The sequence below is a fragment of the Rattus norvegicus genome, chromosome 19, assembly GCF_021556685.1.
Source record: "Rattus norvegicus strain SHRSP/BbbUtx chromosome 19, alternate assembly SHRSP_T2T, whole genome shotgun sequence".
NCBI lineage: Eukaryota > Metazoa > Chordata > Mammalia > Rodentia > Muridae > Rattus > Rattus norvegicus.
Window position 1 is genome coordinate 54,713,606 of NC_141552.1, and position 18,438 is coordinate 54,732,043.

An 18,438-nucleotide genomic window follows, 5' to 3' on the forward strand; every position below is an offset into this window, starting at 1 on the left:
AGGCCACCTTTGTTTATTTATATCCGTTTTCTCGTTTTCTCACATACCATCTCTTTGAAGAACTTCTATGTGTAACAATAATGTGCACACTGTACTTTGCCCCTTCCTTCTCCTCCTCGGTCTCCAGGGCTTCCTGCTAATCCATGAACTGTACCAAGAAAGAAGAAACATGCTTTTCAGCAGTTAATATCTAACCCAGCACATTGACAATAACCAAGTGACCATGGTTGGTAGCAATCGCGGTTACAGTATAGAGATGTGATAGACTACATACCTAGGAAACTCTGATTTAATTATTGGTGCCTAGCATCTTCCCATATCCTAACCAGGAGATCTAATTCTTCTAATGCCCAAGACTTTCAGCAGATTAGTAACCTGAGTCAGTTCCTGGCCCTTGTTTGGCTTACCTCTGAACATTCCTATTAAGTCTTGGAACTAATAATCCAGTAAGACCTTCCTAACCTTTTAATAATCCTTTAGCTGTTGTGTGGACAAGTTGGTGGGCAGATTGTTGTCAGAACTAAGTTCCCATCAGAAGAAAACATCTGAACTTTAGCTAATGATCTAGACCAGGGCCTTGGGTTGACTCAACTACATCACCATCACTAATAAACAGAGGAGTAGGGATCTGTTTCACTATGATTCTCAGAGACAAACAATAATAAATCATAGTCCAAGCCTTTTTATTATTTCTGGTTCTGGGGAAACATCTATCACAGATAAGGTAAAAGTAAAGACTTCCACTAGCAAAGCCAAGAATGCAAATACAAGGCAAAGGTGAACCAAGTGTTCGTTCCCTCAGGAAAGGCCAGGAGATGCTGCATGAATATCCCCACAGTCCTTGCCATGTGGGGACCTAAGTGCTCAGGCCTGGCCATAAGGAGAGCAGTCTGCATCACATCCTTCCCAGCAGAGGTGTGGCCATCTCCACCTTTGTGTTTGAGGCATAACTGTTAAGAATTGGCACACTGTTTTGGTGGATTTTTTGCCTTGAGTATGTAGTGTCCTTCCCCATCTCTTTTGATTAATTTTGGGTGCAAGTCTATTTTGTTAGATATTAGAATGGCTACACCAGCTTACCTCTTGGGTTCATTTGTTAGGAAAGTCTTTTTCCAACCCTTTACTCCGAGGTGATTCCTATACTTGGTTTTGAGGTGTGTTTCTTGTGTGCAGCAGGAGGGATCCTGTTTTTGCATCCATTCTGTTAGTCTTTGGCTTTTTTTTTTTTTCTTTTTTTTTTTTTTTTTTTCGGAGCTGGGGACCGAACCCAGGGCCTTGCGGTTGCTAGGCAAGCGCTCTACCTCTGAGCCAAATCCCCAACCCCTTAGTCTTTGGCTTTTTATTAGGGAAAAATGAAGTGAGAGGCATCACTGACCAGTGATTGTTACTCCTTTTACTCTGGTGGTGGTGGTAGAGATTTGTGTGCTTCTCTTCTCTGGCTTTTGCTGGTGTGAGATTGTCATTGTCATGGATAGAGTTGAGTCCCTTGGGTTGGAGTTTTCTTTCTACCATCCTATGTAGGGCTGGATTTGTAGATCGGTGTTTTAAATTTGACTTTATCGTGAAATACTTTCTTCATTACGGTGACTGAAAGTCTTGTTGGGTATAGTAGCCGGGGCTAGCATCCGGTCTCTTAGAGTCTGCAGGACGTCTGCCCAGGCCTTTCTGGCATTTATTTAGAGTCTCAATTGAGAAGAAGTTGGGTGTAATTCTAGTAGGTATCCTTTATATGTTACTTGCTCTTTTCCTCTTGCAGCTTTTAATGTCCTTTGTTCTGTATGTTTAGTGCTTTAATTATGTGGCAAGCAGACTTTCTTTTCTGGTCCATCTATTTGGGGTTCTGTTTGCTTCTTGTATCGTTATAGGAGACATCTCCTTCTTTAGGTTAGCAAAATTTTCTATGATTTTTGTTGAAAATATTTTCTGGGCCTTTGAGCTGGGTTCCTTTTCCTTTCTCTATTCCTATTATTCTTAGGTTTGGTCTTTTTATAGTGTCCTAGATTTCCTGGATGTTTGGTTTAACATTTCTTTGTCTGATGTATCTATTTCTTCTACTGTATCTTCCATGCCTGAGAGTCTTTCTTCTAGCTCTTGTATTCCGCTGGTGATGCTTGTGTATGTAATTCATGTTCACTTACCTAGACTTTCCGTTTCCAGAATTCCCTGTTTGTGTTTTCTTTGTTGCTTCTATTTCTGTTTTCAACTCTTTGTTTTCCTTGGCTCTCTTTAAGGGATTTACTCATTTCCTCTTTAAGCACCTCTGTCATCTTCATAAAGTTGGTTTTAAGGTCTTTTGCTTGTGCTTCAGCCTTGTTGGAATTTTTGGATTCTGTTTCTTCTCCAGTCTTCTCTCCTGTGTGACCTGTGATTGGCCATGGAGTCTCTACTCAAGTTGGGGACTGGACTTCTGGCGGCTGGCCTGTTCTCCTGTTGAACAGGGGTTCTCTGTCTGAGCCGGGGGCAGGAATTCTGGTGGCCTGCATGACTTCTGGTCCATGAGGGAGTTGTCTGCCTTAGAGAGCTGGGATATGGTAAGGAGGAGGGGAGAGGGATAGGGTGGGTGGTCTAGCCTGGTCTTCAGACAGGTGTAGCCTGTGTGTGGATGGGGGTGTCTACCCAAGGGAACCAATAATATGGGTGTGGTCCTTGGGCAGGGCAGGCAGGCCTGGTAGTGGTGGGCAGCCTACCTGGTCATCTGGTGGGTGTGGCCTGTGACTAGGCAGAGGGTGTCTGCCTGACAGAGCTGGGGCAAGGGATACAGGTGACTGGCTCACCTGATTTGATTTTCTAGCAGGTGTAGCCTATGGTTTGGCAGCCCACATCCTTTATTTAATATTAAGTTTCGTAATACTAAGTTTTGTTGTTTTCATTTATATATGAGTTCGTCTGTATGTATGCTCCATGTGTGCTGGTGCCTGCAGAGGCCAGAGGAGGGCATCATATCCCCTGGAGTTGGTATTGAGGTGGTGGTGAATGTCTGGCGTGGGTGATGGGAACTGAACTCCAGTCCTCTGGAGGAGCAGGAAATGCTCTTAATCCTTGAGTGTCTCTCACCCCTCCAATTGTTTATCACTAAAAGAAATGTTTATGAGACGAGTGTTTGGTCAGCACGTGTGTCAGAGCATCACTGGTGTGCCTGGCACCTGAGGGATGTAGAAGGTGTGAGAGTCTCCTGGAATGCAGTTTCAGACAGTTGTGATCTGCCATGTGGGTACTGGGAATTGAACCCTGGTCCTCTGGAAGAGCAGTGAACATTCTTAAGCCACCTCTCTGGTTCCCATGGGAGGAGAATAATATCTGCAGCAGTTATAACAACAACAACAACAACAACAATAATGTGTCCTGGGTCATTCTAGGTACTGGTAATTCGTGTCTTTGTTGCTCGATTTTTAGATTTTTGTTGGTTGGGCAAGGTCTTGCCACATAGCCAGGCTGACCTGGAACTTGTGGATCCTGCTGTAGCCTGTCAGGTACTACTACACCACCACACCCAGCTGCTCTCCCTTTTTCCTGGCCAGTTTGGTTAGAGTTTTATTGATGTTACTGATTTTTCTTAGGAGTCGCTTTGGTTCTGTTGCATTTCTCCATCTTTCCTGTTTGAGATTGGTTTCTGCTTGTCCTAGGGCCTGCTCTGAGTTTTAAAAGCACTCAAGGTTAGGGTGGGAACTGGAGTGCGAATGACCTAAGGTCATTAACTGAAAACTATTTAGCATCTGGTGTGGTATCTCATTCATGCCATCCCTGCATTTGGTAGCTTGAGGCAGGAGGATCATGAATTTGAGGTTAGCCTAGGCTAGATGATGAGACCCTATCTCAAAAAGTAAATAAAGAAAAGGAGCAGGTGGTCTGAAACTCTCTTAATTGCTTCTTTTTAAGGTTTATTTATTTCATGTATGCAAGTTCACTGTCATTGTCTTCAGACACACCAGAAGAGGGCATCGGATCTCTTTACAGATGGTTGTGAGCCACCATGTGGTTGCTGGGAATTGAACTCAGGACCTCTGGAAGAGCAGTCAGTGCTCTTAACCTCTGAGCCATCTCTCCAGCCCCCTCTTAATTGCTTTAGTTGCTCATTGTTACTTAATTGCTGGGAGCTGTTTTAAGGATCCAGTCAAGGCCTCAAGCACACTAAGAATTCTTTGTTCTGTTAGTGTTTTGTTACAGTGGCGAATGCCTGAGAGAAACAAGTCAAAAGAGGAGATTTATGGTGGCCCCTGGTTTCAGTAAACGGCCCCTTGATCCCATCTTTTTAAATCTAAGGTGACATTGAACATCTCTAGTGGGATGCGTGTTACAGTCTGCTTATCTCTTCTCACTTACTGGCAACCAGGAAGCAGGAAGACAGGAAGGGGCTGGAGACAAGGTTTATCTCCTGGGGCGCGCCTTGGCAACCTGCTTCCTCTTAAGTCCCACCCCCTATTTTTCACTAAGGCCACCAGGAAAGCCCACTGGGGATTAATCTGTAGATGAAGGAGGGGCCCTCATGATTCACCCACTTGTCAGTGATTGGAAGGGGGAGGGGAGTGCGTGGCGGGGGTGCGGCTGAGCCTTTGATTCAGGAGCTCACCTCTTCCCAGACCTTGACAGACAGCCACAGGGCTATATGCCAAGCCGTTCGTGTTTTTCCTTTTTCCCTTGTAATTTCCATCTTTGCAGAAGTTCCTTATTTCTTCATTCATATTTGCCGTTTACATTAAAGCTAGTGTGGGAGTCATAGTTGCTTTAAATTACTGACAGCCTCAGGAGTTGGGGGTTCTGGCTTCTGTTTTGTCTCTTGATGGTAGGCTGTCTTCTTTATTCTTTTCTTTGAGACAGGATTTTTTTTGTGTAGACCAGGCTGGCCTTGAACTCATAAGAGAGCTGCCTGCTTCTGCCTCCTGAGCATGCAGCACCACCACCTGGCAGACGTGATTCCTGCCTTTCTGTATGTGCGTCTCTTCATGGTGCAAAGCAGGTATTGACAGCGTGCTGTTTCTGAAGAAGGGGTGTTATTTTTCAGGGGTGCATAGTAGTCTGAACAGACCATTCTGGGTGTCAAGCAGGTCAGATCCGTAATAACAAGGTTCCTTTTCTTTTCTTCCAGTTGTGCCTTTGTGCTTCTGTGCCTTTACCCCAACCCAGAAAATGATGGGGTCCCAGGTGAGTCATCTGCACAGTGCTCGTTTGGTTTTCATTTCACTTTGGAACGCGGTATTTATAGAAAAGGAGCTAGAAAGCAGCATCGTGAGCTAGGTCAGGGCTGGAGAGCTGGCCCAGAGGATGAGAGCCCTCCCTGCACATGAGCACCTTCATGTGGACCATGGTGGGCTTTGCCCTGGCCAGTATCTCGAGTGCTACAAAGGGCAAGACAAGAGGATTGCTGCAGCTTTCTAGAGTCTAACTCCATGGTCAGTGAGAACCCCATCTGTCCTTGACTTTTTGGGGGTCCCTCGTGTTTTCAGGGGCTGATAGAAAAGTTCTTGTGCAATACAGGGCAACTCTCAATCTTGCTATGTGTTTAGACCAGTCATTTGTAACCTTCCTAAAAACATTTATTAATTATGTACAGTGTTCTGCCTGCATATATGCTTGCACACCAGAAGAGGGTGCCAGATCTCTCCTCTATAGATGGTTGTGAGCCACCATGTAGTTGTTGGGAATTGAACTCAGCGCCTCTGGAAGATCAGGGCTCTCAACCTCTGACCCATCTCTCCAGCCCCCTAACACTCCCTTTAATACATACAGTTCCAAATCTTGTGTTGACCCCCAACCATAAAATTATTTTTGTTGTCACTTCATAGCTAATTTTGCTACTGAATGTACGTTATTTAGTGTAAAAATTATGTGACTATCTGTGTAGGCAACCCCGTGAGTCATTTAACCCACCATCTGTTGGGGGTTGTGACATACAGGTTGAGAACCTTCGATTTAGATGATGTCCCTGAGTTTCAGATCTGCCTCTGTCCTGAGGCCTGGGTTTACAGACATGTGTCACTGTCCCTGGTCTATGTTGTTCTGGGATGGAACCTATGTTTTGTACATGCTAGGCAAGCATTCTACCGGCTGAGCTGCATCCCCAGTCCACAGTGTTAGTCAGTTCCAAAAGGACGTCTTAGTTGCCTCCAGGTTTTAACAATTAGTGCACAGTTTTCGTGGAAGCATACGTTTTCAACTCATTAGAATGGGACCACACATGAAAAAATGACTAATTTCGTAAAACTATCGTATTAAACGTCCAAATAGCTATACCACTCTTCATTCCCAGAACCAATCAGAGAGAATGTGCTTCCCTTTCCTCACCAGCATTTGGCATGGCCAGTATTCTGGATTTGTTCATTTTGATGAACACATAGCAGTATCTTGTTATAATATCCAATTCTCTGACTGACACTTTCCCCACCTTTGTGTGTGTGAAGTGACCAGATCTATTGCTTATTTCTTAGTCAGGAGGTTTGTTTTCTTGAGTTTTAAGAATTATTTGTACGTGGTAAATACTTTTTTTGAGACATTATGTAGCCCAGCTGTCCTGGAGTTCACTATATAGGACAGACTGGCCTCAAACTCAACAGAGGAGATCCTGCCTCTGCCTCTGCTTCCCCTCCCAAGTGCTGGGACTAAAGATGTGTGCCACCATACTTGACTATTTTGTATTTTCTAATCTTAGCCAGGCATGGTGCTCCACTCTCATTTGTCGTTATATCATGCTTACTTTCCAGATGGACATAAATACCAGGTCATACTCATGCCTAACACGATACAACTATCCCTGGTACTGCAAACACACGTGTAACTTTCAGTATAGGTGACAGCATCTCTTGAGGGTCATTATTTTCAAATCTCTGCCTTAGATAATCACTGATAATTGCTGATACATGACATAGTAAAGAAAACCAGGAAAGAAAACAAATACACATTCTTAACAAAATATGACAGAAATACTCCAGTCAATCGAAACCTTGTCTACACCTTGTGTGTGGCCTTGGCCGGTGTTTATCACCACTTTCCTCTACTATTCAGTTGTGTTTCCTCCACCCTCAGCAAGCAGGGTGGCTTTCTCCCTGGAGGAGTGACTCGTACTTCTTTCCTGACGGGAGTGTTCCCTTTGTCATCCTGCCTGGGTTAGGTTGTTGTAGTTTTCCATTGACTTCCATCATAGGACGTGGTACCAACAAGAGATGCCCTAAAGGATCTCCTATACTCCAGACACATTCTTTCTTACCTCCATTGTGGAGGAGCAATCCGATTTCCTCTTGGTAATCTGGATTAGTCACCCCTCCTAACAGTGTTATTTCTTTTATAGTCTGTTGGCTTCAGGCATCAGAAGCCTTAAGGGAGAAGTCTGAGCTTCAGTTGAGTGAGAGATTTGTTGTGTCCCATTGCAAGAGCACTTCCCCTATCTGGAACCAAAACTTCTACACTAGCAGAACCTAAGGTCATAGGAAAGGAAGCAAAAAAATTCCTAGTGGGTCACCAGGGGTGATAGCAAGTGGAATTATTCCATTTTCTACCCCTTGATTCCTGGACCTATGGATCCTGGCTATGGGGAAAAAACATAGCATGTATTGGACCCTGATCCAAAGCATATACTGTTTTCAGGAGAACCCTGCTCCAGCCCTCCATGCTGCTGCCACCTAATTGTCACTATAACTTGTCTTCAAAGGCCATTCCATCTTTCCGTCAGGACAGCACTTCAGGATGGTGGGGAACACGTAAGATCAGGGACCACTGTTGCACTTCTTTGACTATGAAGTGAGCTCCTTAGTCAGAAACAACACTGGGTAGAATACCATGATGGTGGATTAGAACTTCTGTAAGTCCACAGATGGTGGTTTTGGCAGAAGCCTTATGTGCAGGAACGGGTAAATCTATAACCAGAATAAATATCTACTCAACAAGGACAAAGTGTTGTCCTTTTCACTGAGTAAGTGGTTTAATGTAGTCTGTCTGTCACCAGGTCACTGGCTGGTCACCCCAGATAATGGTGCCATATCTGGGGCTCAGTGTTGGTCTCTGCTGTTGGCAGATCTGGTCCTAAGCAGCAGCTGTAGCCAGGTCAGCCTTGGTGAGTGGAAGTCCACGTTGTTAAGTATGCACCATAGCCACTTTGTTCCTGTGCCCATTAGGGGAATGACAGATGGCTGGGGAAAGAGGCTGACTACACAGGACAGGTCATCCTACCTGCTTGGTATTGAATGCCTCTTCTGCTGAAGTCACCTTTGATGGGCATTTACGTGGAACACAAAATCCTTATATCCTTTGCCTGTATGGAGAGGTCAGTCCACATACTTCTTCCCGGGTGTCTTTCTCACCAATTTTCCAATCATGTTCTTTCCAAGTCCCTGACCATCTAGTCAATCCATTGGCTACAGCCCATGAATCAGGGAACAATTGTACATCTGGCCATTTCTCCTTCCAGACAAAATGTATGAGGTTGTATACTGCCTAAAGTTCTACCTACTGTGAAGATTTGCCTTCACTGGTGTCTTTCAGGGTTGTCCCAGAGGGGGTCGTAATGCTGCAGCTGTCCACTTCCGGGTGGAGCCTGCATAGTGTGCAGAACCGTCAGTAAGCCAGGCCCTAGTCTTCTTCAGTCAGCCAATCATAGGGCGCCCCTCATGAGACTGTAGGTGCTTGCCTGGCAGTAGATAGCATTGTAATGACAGTAGAGACCGTGGATAGGCATCTAGACACCTTCATGTACCTACTGTGGCATGGCGGGCAGCAGCTCAGGTTGTATGGTAACTTGGTAGTTCATTGTCAAACAGTTCAGTTTTCACTAAGGCCCAATGGCAGACCAACAGCTGCCTCAAAAGAATAGTTGTCTGCAGATGATGGTAGAGCCTAGCTCCAAAATCTCACAGGTCTCCTCTGTGATCACCTACAGGGACCTGCCAGAGGTGCCAAACAGCCTCCCTGTCTGCCACTGACACCCCAAGAACCATCAGGTCTGCTGGGTCGTGTGGTCCAAGTGGCAGAGCAGCCTGGACCTGCTGAGAGCCCCACAGAGCTAGCAGCTTTTTCAGTCACCTGATATGTGGGTGGGGGTAATGAGCAAGTGAGGAATGTGCTGTCTACAGGATCCAAAAGACCCACTAAAAGTTGTGCTTCTGGGGTTGGGGATTTAGCTCAGTTGGGGGTTAGGGATTTAGCTCAGTGGTAGAGTGCTTGCCTAGCAAGCGCAAGTCCCTGGGTTCGGTCCCAGCTCCGAAAAAAAGAAAAAAAAAAGTGCTTCTTTCTTGTGGTGGGAGGGGCCACTGCAATAACTTATCCTTCTTAGAACAAATGTCTCTGCCTGTCCCATATCACTACACTCCTAAGAATTTCACTGAGGTAAAAGGCCTTTGAATTCTGGTTGGACTTATGTCCCATCTCTGATGTACATATGTGTTACCAACAAGTCCAAAGTGGTTGCTGCCTTCTGTTCACTCAGTCCAATCAGCATGATGTCACCAATATGGCGCAGCAATATATTTTGTGAAATAGATGATCAAGGTCCGATTGAAAGCTTCAGGCAGGCACAGTGGCACACTCTAGCCTCAGTTCATTGGAGGCAGAGGCAGCTGAAGGTGGATCTGAGTTTGAGGCCAGCCTGGTCTCCAGAGCAAGTTTCAGGGCAGCCTGGTCTCCAGAAAGAAACCCGTCTCTTGGGGGCAAGGGGGAGGGAAATCCAGCTGAAAAGAAATTGTTTCTGGTGGTCTTACGGACAAGTACTGAGAAAAAAGGGCATTTACTAGGCCAATAATTATAAACCATGTGCTAGGAGATGTTAATCTGCTCAAGGACACCACATCTGGTGGTGGGAACACCACCCCTGTATCTTTCAAGTCCTTAATGGTGGCACCATTTCTGCAGTTCCTCCAGGGATGTACTACTGCTTTTGATTTACTATTTTCCCTGACAGAAACAACTCTAAAGGCTTCCATTTAGCCTTTCCAACCATAATGGCCCTCACTCCACAGGTCAGGGAACCAGTGTGAGAATTCTGCCAACTTCTAAGTACATGCATCCCGATTACACATTCTGGAACTGGAGAGACCAGAGGATGAGTGTGGGGACCCAGTCGGACTTCAACCAAGCCGCCATGAGTCATCTGGCCTCTGTAAGCTCCTACTTTAATTGGAGGACAATGATGTTTTTGGGGTTTTCAGAATCAGTATCAGTTCAGAATCAGCATCCAACAGACCCAGCTAATCTGACTGCCTCCTTTCCCACTGTACAGTTCCCCTTGTACAGGCCATAGGTCCCTGGGGAAGAACTAGAGAAAGGCTAAGTAACGTTTTTAGGCATTTTATCAAGGTCCTTCCTTCATCCATGGTCTCCTGGGTCTGCAAACTGGCTCAAGTGTGGAAATCAGTTCACAGACCCAGATTCCCCTTGTCCCATGATCCAATGTAGCCTTTGGTTTGTTAAGAGAGTTTTTATCCATTTATACAACTGCTTTAAAAAAAGAAAAAGAAAAGGAAAGCAGTAAGCTTCTTATCCACTTCATGCCTAGAGAAGCGCCATGGTTGATTAGCCAGTACGAAAGGTCTGTATGGGTCACGTCGTTGTAAAATTCACCTTACCTGTGCTGACCACCACAGACCATTATGGACATTGCTTTGTCTGTGCTTCCCATTTAGGTCAGAACACTCACCTTGCCTTTGGTGAGTCAGTACTGCTACCTGGTCCCCGCTACTTGGGGACCTGATTAAACTCAGGCCTGATCAACTGGCATTTAACTCATCTGAGCAGTAACATCCCCAACCCCAGTGGCACAGCCTGGCACAAGGAAAAGGACAGCGAAGCTCGTCAGATGTGCTGGTGCCCCTCACCACTTTGCATCTAACAGGATTAGTGCAGGGCATTAGTGATTAACTGAGTTACCAATAATGCGTTGGTGTCACCCTGAGTAGTAAAAAGCACTTCCCCTTGGAGTCATGTAACAAGACTGCCATGTGAATCCTGTCTGTCCCTTCGTTGTGTTATGTAAGTGGGGTCTGTATGTGCAGTATGTGTCATGTGTGGGAGTGGTGTCTGTCCCTAACAAAGAGCTTTGCTCTGTCTTTATTGAGCAGCACAGAGAGCACCACATGGGAATGGGTTTAACTTTCACAAGGGATTAAGTCCATGATTTCAGCTGGCACAGATAGCACACATTATCTACCAAAAATTATTTAACATTTATGGTTTTTAGGAAGTTGTTTTCAACCTCTGTATTTGCAGCTTTCAGTAAATGGTACACATGCATTACCCTGGGTCAAAGGCATTGAAAATACATAAGATCAGAGCTGTGCTAGCTCAGGCTGTAAAAGTTATTACTTAGTAAACCCAAGGCACCTAAGGTTCTCTTAAAGGCATTAAATCAAGTTTGAGTAACAGTAGTACTGGCAGTCTCAAACTTTAAGTGACCTTAAAAAAGTGACTTTGGCTGTGAAGTCCTGCAAAAGTTCCAGTCTCTCAGAATGTGAGGTATTTCAGAATATTGTCTGTGCACCGCATATGTGCCTGGTGCCCTTGGAGCCCAGAATTGGGTATCTGATCCCCTGGGACTGGGGTTATAGTGGCGAGCTGCCAAGTGAGTTCTGAGAATTAAACCCACATCCTCTGGAAGAGTAGCCAGTGTTTGTAACCACTGAGCCATGTCTGCAGCCCCTGTCAAAGATGTTCTTAGTCCATACTGTGTTTTGGGGTGTTTTTGTTTTAAGTACTCAGTGGGTTAACTTCGGTTTTGTGTGTGGATTTTTTTTTTCTTTTTGTTTTTGGGTTTGTTTTTTTTTTGGGGGGAGGGGCGGTTGGTTCTAGTCAGGGTTTCTCTAAGCCCTGGCTGTCATGGAACTCTGTAGACCAGGCTGGCCTGGAACTCAGAGATCCTACCTCTGCCTCCCTAGTGCTGGAATTAAAGGCAGATGCTGCCACCACCACCTGGCTGGGTTTGTTTATTTTTGTTGGGGTGATGGGGATAGGATCCTGCTATGTAGCTGGTGTTGTCATGGAAACTATGTAGTTTAGACCTGCCTTGAAATCATGGCCCTCCTACCCCAGCTTCCCAAGTTCTGGGATTACAAGTGTGCACCACCATAGCAAATAACATCTTTTGACCTTATTAGAGCATAACTCCCTCATTCTGTTCATTCTTAATCTTATGAGAGGCATGGTGTCCACACCCCTAACCCAGCAGCACTCAGGAGGCAGGCGGGGGTAGCCCTCTGTAAATTGAGCTCCAGCTAGTGCTACGTAACAAGACAGTCTCAAGCCCCTTTTCTTTCGTGTGTGCTATAGCATCTGTATTTCGGTCTTCAGAAGTTGTTTCTCTCTTCCATGGGAAGTTCCAGGGATTGAACTCAGGTCATCAGCACAGATGACCAGTTTACCACCGCATCACACTGCCTGCTCTTTCCTTATTCCTGTGTAGTAACAGTGCACACAGTAAAGTACCGTGGAGGGATATAGCTCTGCTAATAGTGCGTCTGCCGTGCATCCTTGAGCTTCATCCCTAGGACCCCTCCCCACCCCAGAAAAGAAACAGCGTGTAGTGTGAGCGCTCTGTGCACATCTGGGTCAAGAAGTGAGCTACTGGGCTGGAGAGATGGCTCAGCAGTTAAGAGCACTGACTGCTCCTCCAGAGGTCCTGAGTTCAAATCCCACCAACCACATGGTGGCTCACAACCATCGGTAATTGGGTCCGATGCCCTCTTCTGGTGTCTGAAGACAAGCCCAGTGTCTCACATACATGTGATGCCTTCTCAGTTGAGCCCCTCTTGTGGAGTTGGTTGTGTTTTGGTTTCTTGTTACATTTTAAAAATTATGTGTGCATGGGTGGGGGTTGGGAGACGTGTGCCACAGTGTACATGTGGAGGTTGGAGGACAACGTGCAAGGTTAGTTTTCTCCCCCACATGGTGAAGAACTCACGTCTTCAGACTTGACAGGAAGTACCCAGGTCTCATTCGCTCTGTGTATTCAGGTTACATTAGCTGGTAGAAGCATAAGGGACAGTCTTACTGGCAAACAGCAATGTGGTACTCCTTAGCAATACCTAAGCCGTGGCTCAGAGTCTAGTTGTAGCTTTACCCAAAGCTCACAGAACCCTCATTTGGAGAAGTCATTGGCAAGGTCATGAGCAGCATAGGAAACACAGGGCTCAGTGCCACGGGTGTGTCGGGCTGGGTCCAAGTGTGCAGCCAGTGTTCAGTGTTTGACAGGACTGTGATTGATGGGGTGGATGCTGGGTATTTTCTGCTTCTGGCTTCACCGCTTGAGTGCCAGTTCTTAGGAGTTGGTTAAAAGCAGGCAGATCTGTTAGAATGGATGGAGTGAGTGTCCTCACCTGATCCAAGAGAGCTTGGTGTGGAGGCGGGAGAGAAATGTCCTTAGCACACGTCCAGGACAGGGCAGAGCAAGTGTGTGTGAGAACCTGCACATAGGCTTAGTTAAAATCTGACGCGGTGGCAGCAAGGATCTTAGTGGTAGGCCTCAGATGCCTGCTTTCCAGTCCCTCCCACCTACACCAGAAGCAGCCTGGTGTCTTTAGAGAGACTGCTGCTCGGCAGACTTCCTCGGCTCTCGTCTTTTCAATTCCTGTTTTATCACTGCTTTCCTTTTCCTCTGAGACTGCATCCCTTTATGGCAATGGTTCTCAGCCTGTGGGTCTCAACCCCTTTGTGGGTCATAGATCAGGTATTAGCTACAGTTCATAATAGTAGCAAAATTACAGTTATGAAGTAGCAACAAAATAACTATAGTTTGGGGTCTCCACAACAGGAGGAACTGCATTAAAGGTCACAGCATTAGGAAGGTTGAAAACCTTCTACTGTTCCAAAGCTATGCAGTCCTTGGCTGTCCTGCAAAACTGTGGACCAGGATGACCTCTAACTCAGAGATCCACCTGCCTCTGCCTTTCGAGTGCTGGGATTAAGGACGTGTTCCAGGCTTCAGTGCGTTCTCAGTGAAGTTCTTGAGAAAGGTCTTCAGTTTCCTTTGTCATTTGACGTCGGCCTCTGCCATGTGGATTTGTCTTTCTAGCTTTTATTTTTGAGCCCTGACTAGACTGGTTTGTTATGTAGACCAGGCTGGCCTCAAACTCAGATCCGCCTGCCTCTATCTCCCGAGTGCTGGGGTTCAAGGTATGCACCACACCTGACTGAATAACTCCTCACTGCTGAGAGCTGTGACAAACACAGACAGCAGCACCATGGGGCTGTGAATGCAGCCAAAGTAACTTCCTGCTTCCTTTCTCTTTCCCAAAGCTAATCACTTTAGAAGGAACTGTGTCATTTCAGGGGTCCGTTTCATTCACTGATGTGACTGTGGACTTCTCCCAAGAGGAGTGGGAGCAGCTGGACCCCTCCCAGAGGATTCTCTACATGGATGTGATGTTGGAGAACTACAGCAACTTACTTTCAGTGGGTAAGGGCGGCTTTGGGAAATGGCTCTTTAAGCTGGAATGGTAGGACCTGTGGACAGTGTGGACAGTGTGGTCAGCGTGGTCAGTTCAGGATTGTTTAGGGAACTCCAAGGAGGAAAGTGAAAAGCTGGTAGATGTGATATCTGAGGTTTTGAGCACATTTGAGGTGTATGGTTTGTTTATCTTTAAGACAGGGTCTCACATGTGTGGCCCTAGTTGGTCTTGAACTCAGATCATTGGCCCCTAACCCTCTTGCCCCAGTGCTGGACAAAAGATGCATACTGTGAAAGGTTTTCTCTATCCCAGCCTGGCCTTGAACCCAGTATGTAAGTCAAGTATAGTTTCCAATTCTCCAAGTACTGCAATCACGGCCCGCACTACTATTCCTGGTTACATGGTGCCGGGATGGAGCCCAGGGCATTTTTAGGTATGGTAGGTAAGCACTGTGTAACAGAGCTACATTTCCAGCCTCCTTTAAAACTAATTTTCAATTCCAAAAACCTTTAGGATGACTAAGAACTCAGGGTGACCTGTACTTCTTTTTTTTTTTTTGTTCTTTTTTTCGGAGCTGGGGACCGAACCCAGGGCCTTGCGCTTCCTAGGCAAGCGCTCTACCACTGAGCTAAATCCCCAACCCCATGACCTGTACTTCTGATCCCTTGGACTTGTGTTTGGTTCCCATTTTCCATGTTGGAGGGCTCAGAGCCACCTGAACCATCAGCTCCAGGGGTTCTGAAATCTCTGACTCTGGTGGTACCTGTACTTACAGACATTAAAAAACAAACAAACAACAGCAACAACAACAACAAAAACCCTAGGGTTCATGTTGGTGGTGGGGGAGAACTGCAGGTGCTTCTCTCTGACTTCCTCACATGACAGGGCGTGCATGTGCACTCACACATAAGTAAAGAGTATAAGTTGCGTGTAGTGTTGTACACTCTAATCCCAGCACTGAGGCGGTAGAGGCAGGTAGATCTCTGTGAGTTCAAGGCCAGCTCAGTCTACATGGAGCGTTCCAGAACTGCCAAGGCTATCTCTAAAAAAGGGTGGTAGTGGGCTGCAGCTATAAGTCAGTGGTTAAGACTGCTGGCTATTCTTCCAGAGAACATGAGAATGATTCCTAGCATTTACACGAGGCTAACACTCTTCTGGAACTGCAGTTCCAGAAGATCTGGTGCCCTCTTCTGGTCTCTGTGGGCTCTGCACACAGACTCAGACTTAGCAAACAGATAAAACACCATACATGGGCTGGAGAGATGGCTCAGCGGTGGACTGACTGCTCTTCCAGAGGACCCGAGTTCAATTCCCAGTAACCACATGGTGGCTCACAACCATCTGTAAAGAGATCTGATGCCCTCTTCTGGTGTGTCTGAAGACAGCTAGTGTGTACTCAAATAAATAAAAATAATAAAAAAAAATATTTAAAAAAAAAACCATACATACACATAAGAGTAAATCAATCTTTTAAAAATTATTTTATGTATGGGTGTTTTGCCTGCCCATTCGTCTGTGTGCCGTGTGTGTACCTGGATACCGTCAGAAGCTAGAAGAGAGTGTTGGAATCCTCAGGAACTGGAGTGACAGGTGGTTTTAAGCCACCATGTAGGTGTGGGGATTGATCCCAGATCCTCTGAAGAACAGGCAGTTCTCTGAAGGTCTGAACTAGCTCTCCAGTTCTGTAATTTTTTGAAGTAAGTTATGTTCAGGGCTGGGGAGAGTATACAGGTGCCCACTGCAGCGTCCCAGGAATTCCACCTTTGGAAGGCCAGTAAGACCAAGCACATCAGTGAGCTCTGGGTTTGACTGAGAGACCCTGCCTCCTTGAGTAAGGCAGAAGAGCAGTAAAGAATGGTTGCTGGTGTGAGCCAGGAGCCTCCACCTGCATGTGTACCCACACCCACATACACGCAAACATGCGCACATACATACATCACACGTACGTGAACGTGAGAAAAGGAAAAGTTTCGAGTTATTTGGGGGCTGGTGAGGTAGCACGGTGGATAAAAGGCCTTTGCCATACAACCTTCATGACGAGTTGATGCCCAGAACCCATGGAAAAGTCAGAGACCTGACTCTGTGGGGTCCTCTAATATCTACTCCCTCCCCATATGCTCTCTTTTTGGAAACAGGGACTGGCCAGGACTCACCGAGCAGACCATGCTAGCCTCAGACTCGTAGAGATCCACCTGCCTGGATGAACACTGTGCTGGGATAAAAGGTGTGGGCCACTGTGCCTGCCCATTATTGTCATCAGTTGTTTTGATGTAAGAGGTGTAATTCAGTCGGTAGTCAGCTCTGTGGTGGGCGCACTTGTGGGGATTCCCACTCTAACAAAGAGAGAGATCAAGAGTCTTTCATTGTGCTTTGTCCTAGAAGTGTGGAAGGCTGATGACCAGGTGGAAAAGGACCCCAGAGAACCGGATAAGCAGGCACCATCACTTACAACCCCCAAGAACCAACCACCAACTGAAGAAAGAGGCAGTCTCTTTGGAAAGAGATTGAATCTGAACACAGACTTGGTTTCATTACGACAAGTTCCCTATAAGTACTATTTATATGGGAAAACCTTGATGTACAATTCAGACCTGCTCAGCAGTAGGAGCTGTGTAGTAGAGAAAGGAGACGAGTGTGGTGGACTTGGGGAACCACTTCTGTACCTGAAACAAGAGAAGCCCCATGCTGGGCTTCAGTACTCAGAATATAACGGAAATGGAAGGTCTCTCAGCCATACGGACGCCATCTTTAAACATCAGAAAATTAAGAGCTTGGTTCAGCCTTTTGTCTGTACTTACTGTGACAAGGCCTTCTCCTTCAAGTCCCTGCTTGTAAGTCACAAGAGGATCCACACGGGAGAAAAGCCCTACGAGTGCAATGTATGCCAAAAAACCTTCTCCCATAAGGCAAACCTCATCAAGCACCAGAGGATTCACACTGGAGAGAAACCCTTTGAGTGTCCCGAGTGCGGGAAAGCATTTACCCACCAGTCAAACCTCATCGTGCACCAGAGAGCACACATGGCGAAGAAGCCCTATGGATGCAATGAATGTGGAAAGACATTTGCTCAGAAGTTTGAGCTCACCACACACCAGAGAATTCACACAGGAGAGCGGCCCTATGAGTGTAACGAATGCGCAAAAACCTTCTTTAAGAAATCAAACCTCATCATACATCAGAAAATTCACACAGGGGAGAAACGCTACGAGTGCAGTGAGTGTGGGAAGTCGTTCATCCAGAACTCCCAGCTCATCATCCACAGGAGAACGCACACTGGGGAGAAGCCCTATGAGTGCACGGAGTGTGGCAAGACGTTCAGCCAGAGGTCAACGCTCAGGCTACACCTGAGAATCCATACGGGAGAGAAACCCTACGAGTGTGCAGAGTGTGGGAAAGCCTTCAGCAGGAAGTCTCGCCTCAGCGTCCACCAGAGGGTTCACATGGGATAGTCCTGAGGTCACAGGCAAACTGCTGCAGAAAACCATCAAGCCAGAATTCTGGTGAGGGGGAAGCCCTCATGAAGATACTGAAGGAACTTGGGAAATTCTATTTAGATGTAATCGAACTCAAAAACTGTAGAAAGGGTACCTAAGAATATTATACTAAGGCCTGGAGAGATGGCTCAGTGGTTAAGAGCTCTGGCTGCTCTTCCAGAGGCCCTGAGTTCAAATCCCAATAACCACATGGTGGCTCACAACGAACTGTAATGGGATCCGATGCCTTCTTCTGGTGTGTCTGAAGAGAGAGACTCATATACATAAAATAAATAATTCTTTTTATAAAATATATATTATACTGGAAGTTATAATATCCAGCTATAATATCCTGGAGTGCACATCCAGGGGTTGGGGATTTAGCTCAGTGGTAGAGCGCTTACCTAGCAAGCGCAAGGCCCTGGGTTCGGTCCCCAGCTCCAAAAAATAGAGAAGAAAAAAAAAAAAAAGAGTGTGTATTTCAGTACATACATATCCAGGTCCAATTGTAAATAGATACACCCAGCTCCGTGTCCATGAGCTTTTGGCATTTTGTGCTTCTGAGGATCAAGTCTAGGGTCTTACTGTGCTAGGCAAGACTCTTTTTA

The 18,438-nt window shown here is 46.1% G+C and overlaps 1 protein-coding gene across 31 annotated transcripts in view; it reads left to right on the forward strand.

Annotated features, from left to right (window-relative positions):
• The window catches only part of Zfp1 (zinc finger protein 1), a 32,427-nt gene extending 14,284 nt beyond the window's left edge, over positions 1 to 18,143 (forward strand). For 3 of the 31 annotated variants that reach the window (XM_087595016.1, XM_087595013.1, XM_087595014.1), the window contains 4 exons: positions 5,084 to 5,139; positions 9,939 to 10,078; positions 14,239 to 14,365; positions 16,737 to 18,143. In XM_087595016.1, the coding sequence (XP_087451142.1) occupies positions 9,980 to 10,078; positions 14,239 to 14,365; positions 16,737 to 17,806 (1,296 nt within the window). In that variant the 5' untranslated portion in view covers positions 5,084 to 5,139; positions 9,939 to 9,979 and the 3' untranslated portion in view covers positions 17,807 to 18,143. 31 annotated transcript variants of the gene reach the window in all.
• The last annotated feature ends 295 nt before the right edge of the window (positions 18,144 to 18,438 follow it).